We start from the raw sequence: 25613 nt of genomic DNA, 5'->3' as shown, positions 1-25613 counted from the left end.
CTTACACAATTCAATCCAAGATGACGGCTACTTCAGGTCAATGGGTAACCTGAAGAATCAGTCTAGCCAACATCTGTGACATTTCTTTATTTAACAAACCATATTTGAATAATCAATTTACTTAATCCCCATCTGGTTAAAAGAAAAACCAATGAAATGTTCAACTCATCGTACAATAACTGAAATAAGCGTTGTTGTTTTTCTTTTTTCAAAGTCACAGATGTGAAAAAAAAAACAGTTTGTACCATGGAAATGCACAAGTAACATAACCCCATCCTGACTCCCATGAACAAACCACTGAGTCTACCAGGGAAAGTTACAATGCTACAAGAAAAAAAAATGCAATTCCTGTTCACTCATGAAAGAAAAAAAATGGTTTAATGAACCATAAAATTCACTCAGCAAACCTAAACTGATCGCATTTGATCACGAATCTATCATAACATCACCCTCAAATTTGTAAGCTCACAAATTGGAAGGCTAATTCCTGCGCAGCCTAATTTTCATACCCTTCACAAAAGTGAGCAGTACCCACCCAATCATAAATTATTTTCGGACTTTTTGGTGTCATATGAAAGTTCAGACCATAAGCTATCCATACACTTAACCCTTTTCCTCCCGAAGCAAATACAAAAATGTATAGTTTTTTTTAGACACCTGGTATAGTCATCGCTGAGCCCTAAAAACTATGTATTTTTTTATGGCGCTTCAAGATTTCCATCGCCTTACCATCCATCACCCGACCGACTATAACTCGGCCTTAAGAGACCATTTGGAGGAAATAAACAAAAACAGTTTTACAGCTTACAGAGTTGCTGTGGTTACATTAAAGAATTGTAAAGTAGAAACCCAAAATGCAGCGCTACAAAATACAAAGATCAATATGAGGCGTGTAACAGTTTAAATAAGTCAAACTACCTGAGGTTTGACTGCTGGAGTAAACTGTGGCTGGGGTGCTGGTTTAGGTGATGCTGTGCGTAGAGGATTTAGTCCAGGAGTAACTGGACGCGGAGGGTGTTCATTGATCGCATGGCATATCAGGTGTGCATTTGACTTGTCATGTCTAGAAACCATTGTAACAGGGAGTTGCTCTTCAATCTGGAAATATAAACATAGAACCAAATATCAGTTATTTCAGAGCATTAGGAATACACCATAACCTGCAATGTGTTACTAACACATCTATGCCATTTTATCAAATTGGTCTGTACATAGACTGCATTTGGTGACTTGGTGGTAATGGCCGACCATTTTCAGGCTGGAGATCAGCGATTTTATGCAGGCAGGAGATTCAGTTAACAATGATTAGACGAATCTCTCACCATGACTAGTATAAATACCACATGTAAGTCTGTCAACTTCCACATACGTAACTTGTTGTGTATTAGTCGCAGCGCGGTTAGTTATGGCTTGTGGGCGGGACATGCCCTCTATCGACTTACTGAGGGAACTTCATTGGTTCCCTGTCAGACAAAGAATTGCTTTTAAACTCATGCTGTCTACAAGGCTACATGTATCAACAACCTTGCCCCTAGTTATCTTTCTGCCATGACTCAACTCCAGAACACTGGTTCCGCTGAACAAAAACCACGACTACGCTCCTCTACTGATCGGACCCGGCTTGTTGTCCAAAGATCATACAAGAAAGTTGGTGATATGACTTTCACATCTACCACGGCTCGTCTTTGGAATGAACTTCCGTTCAGTTTTCGTGAAGCGCCGTCTTTGTCTGTATTCAAGTGGCAATTGAAAACTCATTTGTTTCCATAACTCACTGTTCTTTTGTTCCCCTTTTGCTGCTGCTGCTGCTGCTGCTGCTGCTGCTGCTGCTGCTGCTGTTGTTGTTGTTGTTGTTGTTGTTATTGTTATTATTATGTGGGATAGCGGAAAAGCAGTGAGACTATTTTTTTTTTTTTTTTAATCTGATGTTATTGTGAAAAAATATTCGCCATTGATGAAAACGTGTCCTCTCTCAATGAGCGCCCTCTCCCAACAAAACAATATTTTTTGTCTGGTCTATCCACAACATGTGAGCAAATCCAAGAAGGATGTGATGGGATAACACCCAACACCCACCCACTTTTTGGACTGGGGGAGGGGGTAGTGTTGGCCCATCCCCCCCTGAGGTAATTTTCTCACTAAAGTATTTGAATTGCTCTAGTCATCTCAGCTGAGGTCTCGATTTCAAGGGTCTGAAAGCACACAACTTGTGCGACAAGGGTGTTTTTTCCCCCATTATTCTCTCGCAACTTCAACAACCAATTTACACAGGTTTGCTATTCTATGATGCATACTGTATGTTGAGATGCACCAAGTGAGGAGACTGGTCTTTGACAATACAAAGGTGTCCAGTGCCTTTAATTAAATTATATCTTCACACAAAAGACATGTAATTTAACTTGCAAAATGTTCAAAGAAGATTGAGAAGGGGCCCAGGTGCTATGTCTTGAATGTGCCGGATGCTACCACATGATCAACCACATAAACTGTGTCATAGTTTTGCACAAGGCATGCCAAGTTAAAAAGTCCTATATGTCCTGGAGATGGATAAACCCATACAAAACGAGGTTGATTCAGTTATTGAATTTTCCATCTTTTAAGTTTGCTTATAACAAACAAAATGAAGATGGAATGAATTTGAGCTAAGAATGAAATGTTCTCACCTTAACATTTTGAAGAGCCGTTGCAGTAGTGTCTATGTGGTCATGTTCCTCCTCTTCACAGTCTGATACATTCATACCTACATTAACACTTTGTTCACTCATGTCACTTGAAACACTGGCCAACCTCACCTCGGTTACTAAATACCCTTCATTAGGCTCTTCAAATGCAGATTCCTCATCTAAAATTGGGCCAGAAAAATATAAATTTAAATAAAAAGAACATCCATTAACCTAATTACATGTAAACGTAGATTCCCCCAAATCTAGGTGATTTGGGAGTCCGCGAAGGGACGATACTTACCTGTTAAACCTACAATTTGCATATTTCTCTTAGCCTTAGGCTTCCACGCTAGAATTTTATACCACAATAGGGCGCCCTCCATCGTCCTCCCCTGCCCACGGCCAACTCGTCCTCTTTTTCTCTAGAACTTAGTAAGGCGAGCCACTGTGGGGAAGGAGGGAGGGAGGGTTTAACAGGTAAGTATCGTCCCTTCGCGGACTCCCAAATCACCTAGATTTGGGGGAGTCCACTTCAGGGGACTCCCTTACCTGTTAAACCTACAATTTGCATAGACTAGCCCCGAAAAATGGATGGTGGGCTTCAGAGCGAGCCTATTCAAAAAACCGCGTCTCGGGAAACCTAAAACTTAATGTCCCTTCGCGTTGTCCCATACCAAAAGGTATGAATAAAAAAAAAAAACTAACAGAACTCACCAGAAAGCTTATTCTTTCTTGATCCAGAGGTAATGCCCCCATCACTCCAGGGTAGAACCTTCCTTGGATGCTCCTATTGAGAGGGCTGTACGGCCCGTCCTTCCTTCTGCTTGGAGAACATCCCGCAGGTAGCAGGATGTGAATGTTGATGGTGTTTTCCAGGCTGCTGCTTGCAAAATGTCCTTAATGGGGACACCTTTAAAGTAGGCCCATGATGTCGTCATGGCTCTGGTGTCATGGGCATTGACCCGAATGTCCGGTACCTTTGGCCAGTCTTTGATAGATGCCTGGATAGCTGTAACTATCCACCGGGAAATGGAGTCTGCAGAGACTGCTTTGTGTGGTTTATTTGTTGAAATAAACAGTTGGGTGGTGTCTCCTCTCAAGGGTTTTGTTTGAGCCAGGTACCACTTGAGTGCTCGAACTGGGCACCACAGTTTATCTTGTGGGACCGAGGAAAAACTTTTAAGGTCCGGCACGAAAATTGGTGGAGGAAGGAAGGAGATTGATTCTTCGTTAAAAACCCCTGACGAGGCACCAGTCTTACTCCACTTGGCTCCCATCTAATGTGCCCTGGTTCAACTGAAAGGGCATGGAGCTCACTTCTTCGTCTAGCTGTGGCTGTAGCCAACAGGAAAACTGTTTTGACTGATAGGTCTAATAAGGGGGCATTCGCCAATGGTTCATATGGCGGTTCCGCCAGGACCTTAAGAACTTGTGCAAGATCCCAGGATGGAACCAGCTTCCTAGATGGAGGCCTTTCAACATACATCCCCCGCAGGAGCTGAGCCAGGCTAGCGTTATTGGACACAGTAGATCCATCTGCGAACCCTTTATGGACAGCCGCTATAGCTGATCTATAGCCCCGAATAGTGGATATCGTCAAATCCTTATGAAACAGGTACAACCACTGCTAGAGGCGTTGTGCATGGATCATAAGTGTGTTCTTCGCACCACCTATGATAATGTCGTAATCGGCTGTCGTAAGTCCTACGGGTAGACAGTCTGCGGCCTTGGGCTGCCAATGAGGCAGCGTCTGCTGAAAGGCCCGCTAATCGCAGTGATTGCTCGACAGCATCCAAGATGTTAGGTGGAGGGACTCTACCCCTGGTTGCGGGATCAGGGACCGTGGTTGACGCAGTAGGTCTGATCGCACCGGTAGAATTATCGGCGGATTGCACAAGAGGCGAACTATTTTCTGAAACCAAGGCTGGCGTGGCCAAAATGGTGCGATGAGGATGATTCTGCACTCTTCCGCCTCGATCTTTGTCAGTACCCTTGGTAGAAGCGAGATCGGGGGAAACGCGTATGCTAGCATGTTTTTCCAACTGATGGAAAAAGCGTCTGCTGCCCATCCCTTCGGATCCTGGTTGCGTGTACAATACACCGGTAACTGATGGTTCAGTGCCGATGCAAACAGATCGATGTGAGGACGATCCCATACTTGGAAGATCGATTGAACCACTGCCGGGTGCAGAGTCCATTCGGTTGGAAGGACCTTCCCCCGAGACACAGCATCCGCCATGATATTCAGCTTTCCGGCTAAGTGGACCGCCGTAAGATTGATCTGTCTCGCCTGGCACCAAAGCAGAAGCTCCCATGTGTGCATGCACAACTGCGGGGAATGCGTTCCGCCCTGGCGGTTTATGTAAGAGACAACCGTTGAGTTGTCCGATTTTATGAGGACCACTTCCCCTGTCACTATTCTGACAAAATGTTTCAGTGCTCGAAAAACTGCGAGCAGTTCTAGGACATTGATGTGGTATTGACTGTCCGCCTGGGACCAAGAGCCCGCTACCGATTCCATTCCAATGTGTGCCCCCCAACCTGTGTTGGAGGCATCGGTCACCAGAGTTAAGGTAGGTCGCGGTCGTGGGAAAATCAGTCCCATCATGATGTTTGTTCGCCGCGACCACCAGTCCAGGTGGGGGCAAATCATATTTGGGATTGGCACTGGCCGCTGGATATGGTGAATACATGGTCGGTAGTATGCAAGTAGATGCAACTGTATCGGGCGCATCCGCAACCTGCACCATGGGAGTACGTCCACCATGCTTGCCATTAGGCCCAATAGCCGAAGCCATGCCACTGCTGGGGCCACACTGGCAGTTCTGAACAGAGTGATGCAGTCCCAAAGATTGTGGACTCGATCCTCGGTAGGAAAAGCTAGTCCTCGCTGGAGGTCCAGTTTTGCTCCTAAGAAAACTGGGTGCCTTGTCGGATTTGGCTGCGATTTTTCGATGTTGATCAGAAAACCTAACTCCGAAATGATGTTTGCAGTTAGTTTGAGTGCCCAGCTTGTTTCCTCCTTTGTCTCCCCAACAATGAGCCAATCGTCCAGGTAAACAAAAATCTGTACCTGACGTCGCCGGAGGATTCCCGCTACGACTTTCACCAGCCGTGTAAACACCCTCGGGGCAGTGGAAAGGCCGAACGGTAGTGTCAGAAATTCGTAAGTCCTTTGGTCGTAACGAAACCGTAGGAACGCTCGATGTTCGGCCCACATCGGAACATGTAGATCGGCATCCTTTAGATCGATCAACACTGCCCAGGTTGGAATGGGTAATGCATCCAAAACTGTCCGCAGCGACTCCATCCGAAACCGTTTTGGTCGGACATACTTGTTTAATGGCCGAAGGTTTAAAATCGGTCGCCATTCTCCTGTGTTTTTCTTTGGAGCTAGAAAAAAGGTTGAGAAATACCCTCGATTCGCATTCTCTGTTTGCACTCTGCGTATGGCTTGTTTTTGCAAGAGGGCGGATATCTCCGACTCCAGAGCATGACACTCGGTTGGAATCGGTGTTGTTCTCGGTAGGTATGCAGACGAGGGAGTACTTGTAAACTCTATTTTGTAGCCGGAAGCTACCGTTTTTTGTACCCACCCGTCGTTGCACAAAAGGGCCCAAGTCTTTGCGAAATAAATGAGTCGACCCCCCACGGGCCCTGGAAAGGGGGTCGTGGGAAGGGGGGCGTCACCGGCGCCAAGCACCACCCCGGTAACCTCCGCGCGAAGCTTTGGAGCGGGGGGTGAAGCCGGCTCTACCTCGTGAACGCGACCCAAAAGCCTGACTCTGTCCAACAGTTGTAGTGGGCTTGAAAGAAGAGCCCGATGGATTTGGAGCAAACGGCTTCAACGGTTTACGGGGGAACGTCTTGCCCTTAGTAGCTCCACTGTTGCCTCTTGCCGGACGAGAGCTGCCTCCTTGACTTGATTGTTTATTGAGGTTAATCTTGTCTGTGGCTTTAATTCGCTTCGCCTCGGCTTGCATGACCTCCTGGAATTTTCCTCCAAATAAATCGGAACTCAGCCGGGGGAGAGATTCCAGGTTGGACCTCAATCCATCAGAGGGAACAAAAATCGTATCCAAAACGTTTGTCCTCCGTGCATTGATTGTCATCAAGGACACCCGCATAAACTGGTCCATACACAGCCGTAGCCCGTCGTCAAGGCAACGAAAAGCTGTCTCGGTTGCCTCTGGTGATACAGGTCAATCTGCTTCACAAGAACACACCAAATATTCGGAAAGGAGTTGTAAAAAACATGCCACCCGAATTCCTGCCCGTGAAGCCGTATCAATTTTTATTAATGACTCCTCAAACACATTTTTTTCCTTGGACGGAAAAGGTGACTTCAAAGTACTTCGACCGCCCGAATCCGCCGTGATTTTATCACGCACTGTAGCGGGCATGGGCGGCACTGATAAAAAATTATCAAAGTCTGCCTGAGGTACTCTGAACGGGCGAGTTTCCCGGCGCACGAACGGACGTAACTTTTTCACTTCCGAAAGTGCGTTCATACGATCGGCACACAGCCGATCAATTGGAAGAACCGGAAAAAATTCCTTTGGTTCGACCGGCGCGGTACGACGCTTAAACGATTGTCTAGCGCCCTCTACCGGGTCTGGTTCTTCATTGGAAGGTATGTGCAACACCCGTACCATATCTTCCATGACCATACGCAATCGCTGGTCGGTTGTGGATTGGTAGGATGATTCATCACCCGAGGAATCATCCTCCCGCCCTGGGGGTCGTTCCCGGTTATCCCGTCGCTGTGTCAGGGAAACAGTTTCCTCATTTCCCGAGGATTGACGGTGATTGACATTACGTCCTCCGTCCTCGGTAAAACCTGCCTTGGCTCCGGTGGAGCCACCGGTTGAGCCGGCGCTGTCGGCTTGGGTATTAGTGACGTGATACTGGCCGTCAGTTCACGGAACCCTTGTAATAGAAGGGCCGATGTGGGGTCTTCCCGCTTACTATGATGCCGGCGATGACCCCGTGGCGATCGGGAAGATGAGGATGATGAACTGGAACTAGTATATCTTCGGCGTCTTTTACGCCGGTGGCGTTCCTCACCATCGGACTTATCCCGGCTCCGATGCTGTCCGTGGCTCGGGGCCGGGGCCACATAAACACCCGCCAATGTCTTTGGCCGGGCACCGGTGTTTCCGGGTACCGTTCCGGTCTTACCGGAGTCTGTTCCGGTTTCACCGGGGATAACGTGGCCTGTCGCTACCTGCACCGCAGGCACAGCTTTGGCCCGGGAAGTACCCTTTTTCTTCCCCTGCTTACGTTTGGAAGCGATCACGGGCTGCCCGGCTGGGGGCGCCGTGTCGGATCCATCACTCAAAACGGGCTGGGACATTTCCCCCGATTGAGTGATCTTGCTTGGACTCTCGGCGCCAGTGACTATACTAAATTCCGGAGGCCTCACAGGCACGGATTTAGTAGTATGGCCCGATGCTTTACCGGTGGCCAGAGACCCTTTAGGCATGACCCCGAAAAGCGGCGACTGTCCTGCCGATGTCGTCTTTTTGGCTCTGGACACAGCTCCGGAAGACGCACTGGCTGCCGATTCACCCGAGGGAGACCGGGAACGAACCCATGCCGCTACGGCCTCCCAATCTGCTGACCCCCAGTCCTTGCAAACCGAGCACGGCACCTGCCGATTACACGGTCTACAACGGGGGCACAAGGCATGTAAATCTTGCTCGGGACGGGGCTTAATACGTCGGCAAGAAGAACATGGAACAAAATTTTTGGGCGTCACCCCACGCTTGCTTTTGCGTGAGTCCGCCATCCTAATAACTGAAAATGTAAGGTGAAATCTTTTCACAATTCAAAAATAAAGAACTGACACAACTCGTGTAATTTTAATTACCAAAAACAGAAAACGAGTGTACTCTGTACAGTAAGTAAACGTCTATACAATATAAAACGTAAGAAGCACAGTATAATCACTAAAGGAAAAACTCACAACTTCCTCCGAAAATACCTTAAGGATCCGTCCGTAACAAAAACACGTCTGTCTTCGCTGAACGCTAGAGAAAAGAGGACGAGTTGGCCGTGGGCAGGGGCGGACGATGGAGGGCGCCCTATTGTGGTATAAAATTCTAGCGTGGAAGCCTAAGGCTAAGAGAAATATGCAAATTGTAGGTTTAACAGGTAAGGGAGTCCCCTGAAGTGGACTTTATGAACCAACAACATAATCCAACATAAAAATCAATAGTATATGATTTTTCTTGTTTTCCAACAACAGTTGGACTATCCCAAAAGTGTCACTTTTCTGGTTTCAATAAAATATCTTTTGCTCAACATGTACATTATAAGCTCAACTAAGCTGACACTATCACCACAATAAATCTTGGTTGAGCCATTTTGAGAGTCAGTTTCTATCGTATTACTGTTGTGTTTGGCATAATTTAGGCAATGTGCAACCATTTACACGCTCATCATTGTTTTACAAAAAATTTGACTGTCCAAAGTATTTACCTTCCTTTTGCAACTGATCAGAGGGCTGCATATCCTTGTTTATTATGGCACAATCTCTGGATTCAGTAATTGCATTGCAATGTGCTTGTTGTTCAGGATATATTTCCTAATAGTTGCAGGTGGAATAAAAACATTTATGATTTAAAGAAATCATACATTTGTGTTTGTTTTGGTTAAGGATGAGAAAATAGCAAAATATTTCACAGCTAAGTTTTGATGAAGGCATCAAATACAATCTTCTTTTAAAATAACGTTACAGAATTGGTTTTGGTAGCAAAAAAAATGCTGGCAGTGTAAGAACTTTATGTAATCCACCTCATAAATAAATTGACAAACCTGTGGAACTTTGAGATCGATCGGCCATCTGGGTCACGAGAGAAGAGTGAAAAACCAATTATAAATTTTGCTTTGCAAAACAAAATTTAATAAAACGCTGCTTTGCATCGATGCCAAAACAAAAATTAATAAAACGCTCACTGAGCGATAAACTCCAAAAGTGAAATTAAATTAGTTATTTCTCATCAAATATGAATTTTCAGACAGAAATATTTCAAGGGATGTTTTCTTCTATCATCATCATCATTAGACTGTGTAAGTTTTATGTAAGTCTGTGATCTTCTCAATTTTTGTTTCTTACCAATTCTGTAAAGTTCCTTTAAAGAAAGGCTCCAAAGTAGTATTAATTTTTTGTGATCCACTCATTTTCCAAAAGATCGAGTCTAAATGAAAATAGCGGAAAAACAAAAAAGTCTCCAATCGTCAACATCCAATAACTGCTCCATGATGGCACATTATTTCATCTTATCACAGCATGCAAAAGAAAGATCATATATTCATTTGTGCCGGTAACTCCTCGAGTCGGGCATCTTCCCGTAGCCTTAGATCTCAAGGGGTTTTCTTAGGATCCTCGCTGTTCCCCAAAGCGCCGCCTTCTGCAACAGATATATTCTCACTTTTGTCCCTATTTCGTCCAGATATTTCCCCAGTGCTTTGGGAATGGTGCCGAGCCCTCGGTTTCCTTCTTCAACATTTCAACATTTCAATTTAGCAAATTAACATACACAATTTACAACTCATTGCATTACTTCTGCTCAATGTACTTTAAAGCGAAATTTACATTACTCAACCATGCCCCTTTTTCCATAAAAAAAACCTCTGGAAACAAACATTCTTATACTTCAGAATAATTATTTCGCGTAACACCACAAATTGCACCTGCTGATACCTTTTCAACACAGGATGAAAACAAAACAAGAATGGTGTGTTGCCAACACTACTGCCCCGCTGGGATAGGAGTTGCTACACCAAGTCCTTTTTGAGTTATTGTTTTAGCCAAAATGAGCTTAATATTTATCTGAGGGGGTCCAAAAACAACAGGCGTCCAGGGGATCCCATGACCAATCCACAAACCAAGTTTGAAGTTGATATGCCAAGTCCTTCTTGAGATATCACTCCGACAACTTTTCTTTTGTTTTAGCCATAACGGGCTTAATATTTATCTGAGGGGATCCAAAAACAATAGGCGTCTAGGGGATCCCATGACCAATCCACAAACCAAGTTTGGAGTTGATACGCCAAGTCCTTCTTGAGATATCGCTCCGACAACTTTTCCTTTGTTTTAGCCCTAACGAGCTTAATATTTATCTGAGGGGATCCAAAACCAATAGGCATCTAGGGGATCCCATGACCAATCCACAAACCAAGTCCTTCGCGTACCTTTGGATAGCAGAGCCAATCCATACCCTAGACGGTTATGCAAGAAAATGTCTGTAAATTTCAGGAAGGTGTTGGAGTTGAACCTGCCCAGGATAACACTGAATGGATCACGGGTGTCATGATGACAATCAGAGAGAGGCGAGAACAAAAACAAAATACAGAGAGCCAAAACGAGATGTGTTGATCGCCATTTTGGTCATAATATGAAAGCTATTCCATGCATGCCACTTTTTGTTTGGGCTTTTGCATGCATCATCTTATTTACTCTTGATTGTTTTGTTTATGAAGTATTGAACCACACGGGAAACTGTCTGAATGCAAGTGGAATTGTTTCTTCGACCACCCCCGCTGCTCGTAAAAGGAGGTTCAGGTCTAACTTAGTACGCTGTCTGAACATTCCTTGTAAGACTTCCAATTAAATGTCCCTGGAAGGTTTTTTTGTACAAACATCTTAGGTAATAACAAAGGACCTTTAATAAAACTATATATTTTATTTATACCAACCACACTGTGAGTTTTTTCCCTTTCTCCTGTGCTATCTTCATGAACTTCAGCCTCTTCCCCACCAAAGCCAATTCCTTCAATTCCTGGAGATTGCAGCTCCACAGATAACACACCTCTTGATTGGGTTCCTCTTTTGGATACAGGTATGTTGTGTAAATAAGAACGTGGTCCAGTAGGAGGGCATGGAGAAACAGACCTTGCTTGTAAAACCGCAGAGTTGTTGTTTTCTTCTTTTGGTTCCTAATGAAGGGAATAACAAAACTAGGGCTACAGTTCATTACTTTTAACATTTTGATTTACCCTAACACACTGCAATGCATGATAACCACTGTATAGTGCGTGGTGCTTTTTGAGTCAGGAAATATTACTTGGGTTGGATTCCAACCCATGATTCCGCAATTGTGAAAATGTGTTAGGTTGGACTGCAAACATTCCCATGTTTTTTTTTCTGCAACCCGGTGCTCATTTTGGGTTCACCTTAACAAACTAAAATTGACAAAGAAAACCTAGTCCAGTAGGGTAATATTCTACATGTAACCTGAAAGAACCTGTATACTGCTTTGTTTCACCCAGAAAAATACGGGGAAAAGGGCAGTGAAAATCATGGTCATAATCTCCCTTTTTTTAGGTGTTATTGTGCTATTCTGAATTCAGACCTTTTTTCTTTTGTCATACAAAAATGGCACACACAAATTGACAGGATGCTTTCTGTTTATCATTGTAACAATTGGAAGTCAAAGGGTTTGGAGATTCCAGGATACCAAGGCAGATTAAATGGCCGTGGCTTATTACAAAGGTTTGCAAATCAACAAATCCCTGTGCTGTTCATGAGACAAGTCATAGTTTCTTAAGCTGTGGGATGATCATAAAAAGGGGCTCTTAAGTTTTTTGAGTTTTGTAGTCTACCTTCTGCAACTACCTGAATGTGTGCCCAGATGAACTCATGATAGTCCTAAATAACATGGAAACTTGGAATACATTTAAGTGTTTCATATTTTGTATGTCAATCATTTCCCCCATGATTTTATTTCAATGAATTCAAATTACACCCAAAAACTTTCTGGACCTCATATTGGTCATTTTACCAAGTCTAAAGATCTCACAGAAAGACCTTAATTAAGTTCAAATTTAAAAAGTAATTTGAAAAAAAAAGGATCAAGTGATACACAGTTTGATGTTCTCGTGGATTTTTATACTTTCTCATCAAAAGTCACACCAAACATGTGTTACTACTACATTGTATTAACATTGAAAGTTATTTGTCACTCTCGTTATGAATGTCTTGTTCTTAGAAAATTTGTTTAAACAAACAAAACTTATCTAGTGACCTCTCACTGGTTACATGCAACTCATTGTTTGTTCTCCTAATTTGCTCAACTGTCATAATTGTGGAACACAAAAAGCAAACCCAGAAACTCTGCCCACTGTGGCTTCTTTGCTTGAATTGTAAAGTTTTACATGGTTTTTCTAATGATGATCATCATGATGGTCAATTGTTTCTCAAATAAAAACATAGTTTTCAATCTAACAATTTCAAGGAATTAAAATTTGGAAAAAAAGTTGTTTAAAGTAATATAAACCTATATTCCAAACTGTCATTACCACAGTACCTGATGGGCGTATTTAGGGCATATGTTTTAGTCAACCAATAGCTCAGTGACACATTGTACTTGTGCAGAGTATTCTTCTTGTTTTCTGCTTTAAATTACGAGGACATCATGGCATTTTACGTATTTTTGGGGGGGGGGCACCAAAAAAAAAAATCTTCTTGTATCTGTCAAAACAACCCATTGCCTTACTAGCTTACCAAATACCTGCGAGGTCCTAAAGCCTTGTAATGCACAGTCACAATGAAGATATGCACACGGATATACACGTTCCCTGCTAAGCTGTGAAAAACGCTTAAAGGCAGTGGCCACTATTGGTAATTACTCAAAATAACTATGCGACAAGGGTGTTTTTTTTCTTTCATTATTATCTCGTAACTTCGATGACCAATTGAGCTCAAATGTTCACAGGTTTGTTATTTTAAGCTTACGTTGAGATACACCAAGTAAGCAGACTGGTCTTTAACAATAACCAATAGTGTCCAGTGTCTTTAACATAAGCGCAGAATTCCCAGATTACGCAAGCGCTGTGATTCTTTCCTAAAACCATTGGCCCAGGACCAACTTACATGTACATAGAGCTTCTTTAACACAAAAAGCATCTTAACACAACTCCATGCCTCATGTACATTTGTACAAGTTGTGACTGCAGGTATTCTGCTCAATTTATGCAGTTATTAAGTTAAACATTTTGCCTGTTAGCAGCTCTATGAAATTGAGCCACTCAGCCACCAGATTGAACGCCTTCACAAAGAAATCTCTGCTTCTGTATTCCCATTAAAGAATTTTTACATGGTAATTTTTTATTATTATTATTATTATTATTATTATTATTATTATTATTATTATTATTATTATTATCCAGGGAGCTGGAGAAGATATGGAAAGATCTATATCTCAACCTGAAGATCAAGATGAGGTTCTACAACTCTCGTGTTCTTTCAACCTTGCTGTACGCCACCGAATGCTGGAGTCTGACATGTTATTCTGCTTGTCCTTTTAGACCTTAGTGCAGCGTTCGATACTGTTGATCATGTAATTTTGCTGAAACGTCTTCAGTCTAAATGTGGAGTCACTGGCAAGGCCCTTGATTGGTTTTCGTCCTATTTGTCAGATAGAAGTCAACGTGTATCCATTCAAGGTACCTTATCAGAGAAGTTTAACATCAACTGTGGTGTTCCTCACGGATCCTGCTCAGGACCATTTTTATTTATTGTCTCTATGCCTCTAAATTGTTTGACATCGTTGAGCATCATTTGCCTGATGTCCATTGCTATGCCGATGACACTCAGCTGTATCTATCTTTTAGACCCGACGACGACAAATCTTGTCAAGCTGCTGTGACTTTAATCAAAGATTGCATTAGGGACATCAGGCAATGGATGATACATGACCGCCTTTTAATTATTATTATTATTAGCTGTTCCGACCTACCGTCGGAACAGGTATTGTTTTCGTCAAGATTTTTATTATTTTTGTTATTATTATTCTTTGTTTCTCGCCAAAACCCCATTGCATTTGTACACGTGTTTTCTTTAAGCCTAATCTCCTAAACCATAATACGAAAGAGTGAGTTTATTATACCAAATTGTAGCTTAGAACATAAGCTTTACTCTAAATGTAAAAAAAAATTAACCACGTAATCTCCATTTGAATATAACTGGATGCAGTCGCTCCATGTTATTGTTAAATATTCTCTTTGGTAAATGCCATACAGTATGTACCTATCATGAGTTGTGACATCTTGAGATGAGTCTACGCATTTGAATATAACTGGATGCAGTCGCTTCCATGTTATTGTTAAACATTCTCTATGGTAAATGCAATAACAATTAATAACAGCAATAGCCTAGTGATAAGTAAACTTCTGTGCCCTTTCCTCCCAAATGACTTTTGTAAACCTGCCCTCTGTGATCCGCTTCCGAAGTACATGTATGAACCATATCTTAACTTTCAAGCTAATGTATCAAATTTAAAAATTTCAATTTAAGCTAAAAATGATAAAATGCCTGAATTTACCTGTGAGTTTCTCTTTCTGCTCTTGAGCTGTGTCTCAAATGACTGTAAAATTAACTTACAGTAGTGTAGATTCTTATTACATGCATAATCCCATGCAGTTGCATTCCACTTATCCTTCCTACATACATCCGCTTGAAGGTATTACAAAAGAGAAAATGCCAAATTAACAAAAAGTATGTATTTGTCAAATGTGCGCATGTTCAGTTAACAGAAACTAATTACCTGTCCTTTATGCTATGGTTGACTAACAGCCAACAATATTATAGAAGATTGGAGCTTCTGTACTATAATTAAGCCTAAATTGTAAGGGCGCCGCAAAGTTGTATCCGGTCAAGTGGTGCCCGCACCCTACTGAATTGATGCGTCCTGGGGTAAACTTTGGGGTACCCGTGGGATGGGGGTTTGTGTTCTTTGTGACGTCACACTCAAAGTGCGAGCGGGTAGTAACTTCTTGGTTTGGGACTACTCTTGGGTTGTCAGGGGGTCTGCGTTGTTTCATATTACCGTCAGGCACCCTTTGTGATGTCACAGTCATAGCGCTAGCGTGCAGTGACTTCGAGCGTACAGTGGAAGCAAAGAACAAGCACGGGATCACCATGGGAATAATCGGGGCGGAGGGCACGATGGAGGTGGGGGTTATAAGAGCACGTGGAACAGGGAAAGGGAAGGGGCACACAGTGTGGTACCAATTAAGTCATCATATGTATGGAAAACCATATCTCACACTGAAACAATCCTATAGCACGTTAAGAACAGTCCATTCTCCTGGACAAATAAAACATGTACATGTAACTGTAAAATTATGTTAAACATTAAAGCAAAATGATCTTATTGTCATGCACACACAAATTGCAATTTACCTCCTTCTTCCAGCAGCAAATGAAGAACTTCACCGTGAGCTGACAAAGCAGCTAGGTGTACACATGTTCTGCTTTGAAAGTCTACAGCATTCAAACACGAATCCCCTCCATTGTCTAGGATGACTCTACAGGCTTGTATAGCTCCTGTATCAACAGTCAAATAATGTATCCATGTTATAAACACATCTAAATAAGATGGAGATGGTGTTTTTTTTTTTTAGTCAGATGATTTTTTTCTAAAATGATGGAGAGCACGTTGATAAAGCTATCGCTTGCATCGACGGTCGGTGTTCCCCAAATGTCATTGTATTCTTTTAACTACTCCAAATTTAGAAAGGCAGCAATGAAAATAGTTTATTAGCTGTGCATGAGCCGACGATTTAGATAATAAATATAGTTACAGCACCCTAAAGGCCGGTTATAGTCGGTCACGTGATGGACCCTATAAACACAGTTTGTACCCATCGCTGTAAGACCAAACTCAGTCTTCGCCTTGCGAATCATGCCTCTTCCATAAAAACCACGAAACCGTACCCAGTCTCTTTCAACTTCAACAGCTCCAATCATAGCGTCAAGGATGTTGAACTTCTGGTGATTGAGGCTTGCGATGGTGATGACACACACCGCAAGCATAGAGAATCACACTGGATTCACCAACTCGGGACAGTGCAACCCTTTGGACTAAACATAAACACTGGTGTCAAATAACTTCCCATTAGCATCCATTTCACTCCTGCCTGATAATTTATTTGTTGTCTGTGAATAAAGTCTGGTTGCTGTAAAAAAAAAAATCATCAAAATGTCACGTAATTAGCGAAAAATGATGAAGAAAAAGAAAAAAGCGGTAAAAGGCCAGCGTAAGCGTGTTTCCAGCCATTACAACTGTCAAATCTTACGTTGTAAGTAGACTGTGCTTCAACGTACATCCAAAGATCGTCATGAAAAACACAAAGAAACTAACCCAGAATATGATGGGACAATGACAAGTAAACAAAGCATTCCTGGCACCAATTAAACTAGGCCTTTGATGTAGTTTGGAATGTGATCGTGGAATGCGATCATGATGCAGTTTGGAATGCGATCGTGCCGTTACGTTATCCCGACGTGCCAGGGCCCAATTTAATAAAGCCTGCTTTATAGCAGAAAAAATAGTATTGCATAAGCAGAAACTAATTACCAGCCAATGTGGACTTATGGCTGGTGGCCCACTAAATTTTTGGATAGTAAACAAATTTCGTAAGCAGTATTTTCTGTTAAACAGATGAAACTGATCAATGGGCCCTGTTATTCACAGCGAAAGATTTTTTAATCTTGGGGGAAGGGAATCTTGATGGATTCAAAAGCGTCCTTGTGAGAATGTATTTTGAAACGTAAGAGTAGCTGCGAATTTTTAAACGTAAGCCTAGCTTGACTCGGGATTGAAAGCGTACCTTTTGATATTATAGCGTAACTGGAACCTTACTGTAGCTTGGATCGTAACCGTATCTTTTGGAACGTAAGAATATCTTGGAACGTAAGCGTAGCTGGCAATCTTGGAATGTTATCGTAGCTTTGTTTCTTGGAACGTAAGCAGAGCTTGACTCGGGATTGAAATGATTGATTGATTGATATTATAGCGTAACTTGAAGGAGCGTAAGGGTGACTTGGAATGTAAGTGTAGCTTGGAACGTAACCATAAGTTTTGGAGCGTAAGCATATCTTGGAACGTAAGCGTAGCTGTATCTTGGAACGTAAACGTAGCTGCATATGGAACGTAAGCGTAACTTGACTGAGGATTGAAAGTGTACCTTTTGATATTATAGCGTAACTTGAAGGAACGTAAGCGTATCTTGAAATGTAAGCATAGCTGGGTATCTTAGAACTTGACTCGGGCTTGAAAAGGTACCTTTTGATATTATAGCGTAACTTGAAAAGCGTAAGCATAGCTGAGTAGCTGCGTAGCTTGAACGCAACGCTAATAATATCTTTTGGAACGTAGTCGTAACCATATCTTTTGGAACAACTCATGAGAAATTGTAAATTTTGATTGCTTAGTCGAGTTACGACTACTGCTTTTCAACTCACTTGGTTGATTGTGCGGTTAAGACTACGTACTATAAAAGTAGTAGCAAGTTCACAACAACTTTTTATGTCGCTCACGGCTGTTCACGACAACTTTTTACAAAACACAACCAGACATCAGTGACACAATCTTTCAATCCATTCACGAGTTTTACTTTATTGCGCCTTCGGCAAACAACATGTCGCGATCCATCTTTGGCAATGTTTTTGAGCAATACAGCGCAGCCGCGCCCCTGCTAAAACAAAGGAGCACCTGTGCACAAGGTTGTGATCCGATTTGTGCATTGTTGCCGCTATGCGGTGCTATATGATTTTTGGTTGTCAGTAAATTTGTGTGATTTTTCATAATGTTATACTTTTAAAAAACATCAAATGACAAGGATCTATATGTCAGTTATATAAAACAAATATTGAGTGGCTTTTTATTTGGGTTTTTTTTTCCCCTGCTTTTTATATCTTCTTAAAAAAAACCTTTTTTTAAGCTTCTCACACAAAAACACTGCGTTTTGACATCATCAATCTAGATGTATTATTTCAGATGAATTTCACCCTGCGAATAGTTTGTTTGAATTAATGAGATCGGGTAAGCGATTTAGAGCGATCAGAGTCGACTCCAACCGTACTCGCAATAGTTTTTATCCCAGTGCAATAAGGTTACTTAATGAATTATTCTTTTTAATTTGTTTTGGGGGTTTGCAATTTTGTAACTGTAATTGTCTCTCTGCATAATGTGCGCATACTGTTTATTTGTTCGTTATTGTATGCCTATGTGGTTTAAGGGTTTTCTGAATTTTTTGTAATTTTTGTAATTTTTCATATTTTTAGACTCGCAAGCCAAAGTGAATTTCACTGTATATGTATTTATATGTGTGACAATAAACAATTGAATTGAACAAAAATAAATTAGGGGGCCATGAAACAAAACAGAGCATATGGAGCGTTGCGATCATAAGAAATAATGGATTTGACACGAGGTGTACCGACTGACAAACCCACGATGACAAACATGTACTTTGATGTCTGGCTCCCCACCCCTCCCAAGCTCACGGCGAGACCCGCAAGCTGGGAGATCATAGCGCCCGGGATATACACCTCCAGCCCCGGCATAGAGACACGGCATAGGTGGTACGTGATATGCCCCAAGGCATTACGTTCCGATTGCTCCACGCAATTTGTATCCATAATCTGAATACGTAGTGTTTTTTGTCATACATGCATGAATAATTGTAAACAAAACATTAAATTTGGTTCAGCGAATTAGCTTTTCTACGGCTGGAAGTAAAACTAACTCGGGGGGTCAAGTGATTATTCTAACCACTTTGTGGTACAAACTATCACGCAACTCTACGTTTTTGTTTTAAATGCTCAAAATCGGCTAAATTATTTTTAGGGACTGCTCTTCTCCATTCCTGGCAGACCTTTGAAGTCATATCTTAGTCTGTTTTGTAGCCCAAATAGCCCAATTCAGCCGGTGTGCCCCTTTAATATTTGATATCTGATCTGGTTCAGTGACATTGTTATGAATTATTGGCACACTTAACTACAATGTGTTTTTTTCTAGTTGTTATTTATTAAATTTGTGAATGTTAAAATAAATTTAAGTGGTTTGAAAGTCAGCTGTGTGGTGATGAGGATCTTGAAATTCTAGCAGTGTTACCGATAGGTACATTATGACCATCAAACACACAGTGGTCAACTTGAGCAAGGGTATCACCAAACACACAGTGGTCAACTTGAGCAAGGGTATCATCAAACACACAGTGGTCAACTTGAGCAAGGGTATCATCAAACACACAGTGGTCAACTTGAGCAAGGGTATCATCAAACACACAGTGGTCAACTTGAGCAAGGTTATCATCAAACACACAGTGGTCAACTTGAGCAAGGGTATCATCAAACACACAGTGGTCAACTTGAGCAAGGGTATCATCAAACACACAGTGGTCAACTTGAGCAAGGGTATCATCAAACACACAGTGGTCAACTTGAGCAAGGGTACCATCAAACACACAGTGGTCAACTTGAGCAAGGTTATCATCAAACACACAGTGGTCAACTTGAGCAAGGGTATCATCAAACACACAGTGGTCAACTTGAGCAAGGGTATCATCAAACACACAGTGGTCAACTTGAGCAAGGGTACCATCAAACACACAGTGGCCAACTTGAGCAAGGGTATCATCAAACACACAGTGGTCAACTTGAGCAAGGTTATCATCAAACACACAGTGGTCAACTTGAGCAAGGGTATCATCAAACACACAGTGGTCAACTTGAGCAAGGGTATCATCAAACACACAGTGGTCAACTTGAGCAAGGGTATCATCACCACAAGTCCCTCCAGGTCCATCCCTACCTAAGAAATCATCTAGCCTACTGAGCAATCCCTGAAACACCTTAGCAAGATCAAGTAGGATGATCTTCGGATTAAGATAAAAAGTTCTCTGGAAGGCTTAACCAGCCAAACCCACAACCTTTCAAATGTTGAACAGGTAGCCCTGGAGATGTTCGTTGGGACAAGTCCATTCGACTGCTGACCAGGGCAATGCCACAGACACCATGACGTTATTGCATTTATCTTGTTAGCGCAACAAAGAAGTATACACATCCTAATACTGATGTACTTTTTCGAGCGGTGAACACAGAGCTTTTAAATGTCAATGAGTGGCTTAAAGCCAATAGGTTGTCTTTTAACATTAAGAAAACTAACTTAAGTTCTTCAGTAAAAAACACAAATTCCAAAATCAAAATGTCTTTTTTGATAAAAACGTATCAAGAACACAGATAGTTTTAAAATAGGATTGTATATTGATCAATCTCTCTCTCTTGGAATAAGCAAATTAATAACACTAATGCTCAATTTTTTTAATATAAATATTGGTGTTATCAACAAACTTAAAACTTGCTTCCCTATAATATCTTATTTACTCTTTACAATGCTTTAGTTTTACCTTACATTAGTTATGGCATATTGGCATGGGGTAAATGTGGAATAGGTAGAATTAATAGAACTAGACATGATTGCATTTGTGCACAAATGCAGAGCTGTTGCGTTAATCACATTTTCAAATGTCTCAACTGAATTTGAAATTCTCTTGGCATCAAAGCAGTTATGACCAATAAGCCTATTCAGAGTTCCAGCTGCGCATGTCTGTTACTGCTGACAACGCAATTTGTAGTTCTCCCTTGACCTTTTGACAATACCAGCTGGTATTGTCAAAAGGTCATGGGAGAGGTGACGATGTGATAATGACATCCTTGTTTTGTGATGATCATTGCACCAATACCATGCTGAATGTTTAATTGCAATTTCTCTTTAGGAACATTGCAAATCAGCACTTATAAAAATTAGTCCCTAAGATGACAAATAAAAAAATATATAAAACTAGACATAATTGCATTTGTGCACAAATGCAGAGCTGTTTCGTTAATAAAATTTTCAAATTATTTTTCCACTTAATTTGAAATTCTCTTTGCATCAAAATAGTTATGACTAATCCAGCCTATTTAAAAATTTTTTTTTGGATTATACCATGTTCAGATAGCATTTTATGACTTAAAGGTGCAAAAATGGAAAAAAATCATAAAAAATCATGTGATGACGTTGTTTCACAAGAACTTGTCAATATCCAACAAACTAACAAGTTTCAACATGATCGCATAATTACTTCGGGAGTTATATTAGTTCAAAAAGTGCACCTTTAACGCTGCGTCCAGGACCCCCGATGACGTCATTGATTTGAAACTTCACACATTATGATGGCTGCCTGACAGTAAACGCGTGTGTAAAATTTGAAGTGATTACAAAAAACTTTACCACACACATCTTCAAAAAGTCCATTTTGACGAGTTTTGAACCTGTCGCTAGAGGGCGCTGTTACACTTTGTGACGTCATTGATATTTGTTTTTAACTGCCCACCCTTGCCAGACACTAACATCGTTGAAAGCAACTTCAAACCATTTGCCACTTTTGAATTAAAGGGGCACTTCCTGTTTCGACCGGAAGTAGAGGTCATGTGGGGTCACGCACACGAAACAAATGAAGACCTAATTTATTCCTCCCCAATCCCGCAAACAGAAACCTACGGTCTCTTGTGGCCGATTTGTTATAAATCTTCAAACATTTAAAACACAACACCTTTAAGATGACGTCACGTGACTTGTGATGATGTCATAATGACATCCTTGTTTTGCAATGATCATTGCACCAATACCTATCATCACTGAAAATTTCATTGCAATTGCTCTTTGGGAATATTGCAAAACAGCACTTGTAAAACAAATTCTGAAGATGACAAATAAAAAATTAAAAAATAATAACAATAATAAACTAGACACGATTGCATTTGTGCACAAATGCATAGCTGTTTCGTCAATAAAATTTAAAAATTTCTCAACTGAGTTTGAAATTTGTTGTGCATTCAAAGCAATTTGCCCAATGTGGCATAAATACAATTTTTTTTTAATTATACCATGTTCAGATAGCAATTTATGTGTGAAAGGTGCAAAAATGAAATAAATTATGTGATGGCGTCATCATGACGTCATTTCACAATACACGAGAACTTGCCCATATCTAACAATCTACAAAGTTTCAAAATAATCGCATTATTACTTTGACAGTTAAACGACTTCAAAAAGTGCACTTTTAATGCCGCATCACGTGACCCCCGATGACGTCATTGATCTGAAACTGTCCATATATGATGCCTGCGTGGCAGTAAACGTGTGTGTAAAATTAATTACAAAAAACTTCACCACAGACATCTTCAAAAAGTCCATTTGTTACGTCTCTGCTTCTCTGTGTTTAATCAAAACACGACCAATGCCGTCTTTTTCTGCCTGTATTTTCTCACATAATTAGAAATCTTACGAACCACTGAAGTAGGTGGCCATCTCAGCGTACCTTTGTCTTCAATTCCACCTTCACCATTATGCCATCAGAAGTGCAAAAAGGAAACAATTTGACGCCGAAAATTCAGTGGCATTCGTTTCAGTTGCGTGAGTACCGCCATATTGTTATATGCATTGATCATCGGTACAGCGTAAAACTTGGCACCGTGCCAATTCAGTGAATAAAACGCACGCCTGGAGTCATAACAACAGCGTAAACAGACGACATTCTCATTACTGTTTCATTCGTGCTGTATGTAGGCGCATCCAACAGGCGTCGGCTATAGATGTATGTAGGCGCATCCAACAGGCGTCGGCTATAGATTTGTTAAATCTTCAACTTATGTTTTGAACATGAAGTGAAGGTCAGAGTGGGGTCATGTCTGTGAAGCGTTCCAAGCTCTTTGCAAGACCTTTCCGATGATGTATTGATTGTAAGAATCCCTCATGTAGATCAAAAGTAATGATTTTTTGAAATAATAAACTTTGAATTAGTGTATCTCGTCAACTGATGACGTCATCGTGATGTAAGTTTCAACTTAATGCAAGCTGCGCAACTATGCTTTTTGTTGCGGACAATCGACGCGGAGAAGAATAAGAAAAACAAAAAAAACAAACAAAAAAAACAAACAAAATCAAAGAGTTGTTCGGGCTGTTGCCCGAACACCTAAAAATAACAAAGAGTTGTTCGGGCTGTTGCCCGAACACCTAAAATTTGAGATAAGAAGTTGTTGCAATGACACATCAATTTCACATAGGCTATACGTGAACAAGATTTCTCATGAAGTATGATCACATACTGCACCAATGATAATATTATTTCAAATAAGAGAATTACAGCATATTTGTTTTTACCTGTTTCTGATGCTGTGTGCATGGCAGTTTTCCCCTCTGCATCTTGCATTGCTGATGTTTCTGGTGAGATTAAACTCTGTAAATAAAAAAACGAAAAATATTAAAATCTAGTAACACATCATATTGACATTTATACCCTTATACATTTAATGTTCATAAATACCTCAGACAGTTTCGTTATTCCTATTGGTGGAGAAAGTGTCACGTGGCTGTGTATAAACCTTTGTTTATGACCAGTAAAAAGTGTTTAAACATGGCTAGACCTGCGAGATTGCACCTGTTCTTATAAGACAGTTTCTTCATTCCTATTGGTCAAGAGCAACGGCTGAAACAGTTGTGCCACATCATGCGATACGCGAGACGCGCGACGCATTCCCTTATTAGGAGTTGTTTACCCAGTAAGAAAAGCAATGAAAATGGTTCCTGGTCTTCACACTGCTATTCCCTCATTCATGTAGTTCAAAAGACTAATTTTGTATAGACTGTATCAAATAAGCCCTTTGTTGCTATGAAAGTGGCCATCTTGTAGGGCAGGCCGAATGCGCATCTAAAAGCGTACATCAATGAAGCACGCAGCGTTCACAGTTTGATCCCCGTAGGCGCACTTGCCTATAATTACAGACGCCATGATGTACATAGATATTTCAATGGTGGCATCATATTTTATACAGTCTGTATGTCAATGTGAATCAGCACTCTTCAATTCATTCTCAGAAGACCACTGTATTGCAAGAATTTGGGAACGACAGAAGGAGGTAGTACATGAAACAGCAATGCAAGATTCACATTCTGATTCACATGTCATGACCCCAGACAGTAGCCAAGATTATTGAACAAATTAAGCAAGTCATATAATCAATTGATTTATGAGGGACAACTATATGCAATGGTTTGAGTAAATGTGTCCTTTAAACGTTCCAAACATTTTTGCAAACCTTTTCTAAAAGGAAATTTTGAATTGTTTGACAAAGTTATCCCTGACATCGAACTGTTATGATATGACAGGAGCTAAGGAGGAACCAGCCTGATCATCATTAGTAAATGATGAGCCAGAAATCTTTTCTTCTGATTCACATTGGTCAAGGCAGAAATAGGCAATTAGTTGAGGGACACAAGAGTGAATTATTTTTGTTTACCATAGCAACTCAAAACTGAGCATTTGCTGCTCAATTTTATTGTTAACTTTAAAACTGCATAAAATATTTTCAGTTTAAATTTAGGTTTTCCTGGTCAATTTCGGCAAATGAGCAGCCAAATTAACCACCAAGCTATTCTACTTCGCGCGAAATCGAATGCTACTGAAAAGGGTCATTCGATTTCGTTTTATAATCAGTCAAATGTAATGTTGCGTCATTCGATTTAACAAAATGATCAGTCAATTTAACAATTCATCAAAGCAGCATTCAAATTCACAGTGCTTCTTGAGGCGTGTGTGTCACGAAAAAGAGTGACGATATGCTAAATTTAACAGAGTGCTAAAGGAATTCGACTCGATCCAAAACGAAATTGAATGGCCGAATTCTGAATTTGAAACGTAGTAACAACTGGAGAGTCAAAACAGCTTTAAAGCCATTGGACCCTTTCGGTAAACAGTATTGGCCAAGTCCCACACTTCATGTATCACAACTTATATATAAAATAACAATCCTGTGGAAATTTAGGCTCAATCAGACATCGGAGTCGGGAGAAAATAACGGGAAAACCCACTCCTGTTTTCGCGCATTTCGCCGTGTCATGACATGTGTTTATAACAAATCCGTAATTCTCGCTAACGAGAATTTATATTGTTTTACCGTTTTCTCAAAAAGTAAAGCATTTCATGGACTAATATTTCAAGAGAAGTCTTTCACCTTTACCTTCTGTAAACCCTGTAAATTATTTGTAAATCTGTGAACTTTTTTTTTTCTTTCTGTACCGAAAGGGTCCAATGGCTTTAATTCGAACGCATGAA

At 41.1% G+C, this 25613-nt stretch overlaps 1 protein-coding gene across 4 annotated transcripts in view; it reads right to left on the bottom strand.

Annotated features, from left to right (window-relative positions):
• The window catches only part of LOC117290275 (ankycorbin-like), an 85370-nt gene that overhangs the window by 34339 nt on the left and 25418 nt on the right, over positions 1-25613 (bottom strand). For all 4 annotated transcript variants that reach the window (XM_033771581.1, XM_033771582.1, XM_033771584.1 and 1 more), the window contains 7 exons: positions 23663-23738; positions 15853-15996; positions 14993-15123; positions 11367-11606; positions 9147-9252; positions 2664-2842; positions 919-1098 (listed from right to left, as the gene is read on the bottom strand). In XM_033771581.1, the coding sequence (XP_033627472.1) occupies positions 919-1098; positions 2664-2842; positions 9147-9252; positions 11367-11606; positions 14993-15123; positions 15853-15996; positions 23663-23738 (1056 nt within the window). The remainder of the gene's footprint in view (positions 1-918; positions 1099-2663; positions 2843-9146; positions 9253-11366; positions 11607-14992; positions 15124-15852; positions 15997-23662; positions 23739-25613) is intronic.

This window comes from Asterias rubens, chromosome 5, assembly GCF_902459465.1.
Source record: "Asterias rubens chromosome 5, eAstRub1.3, whole genome shotgun sequence".
NCBI classification, from domain to species: Eukaryota; Metazoa; Echinodermata; class Asteroidea; order Forcipulatida; family Asteriidae; genus Asterias; species Asterias rubens.
Note: the sequence above shows the minus strand (reverse complement) of the source record. Positions and strands in the feature narration are given on the sequence as shown.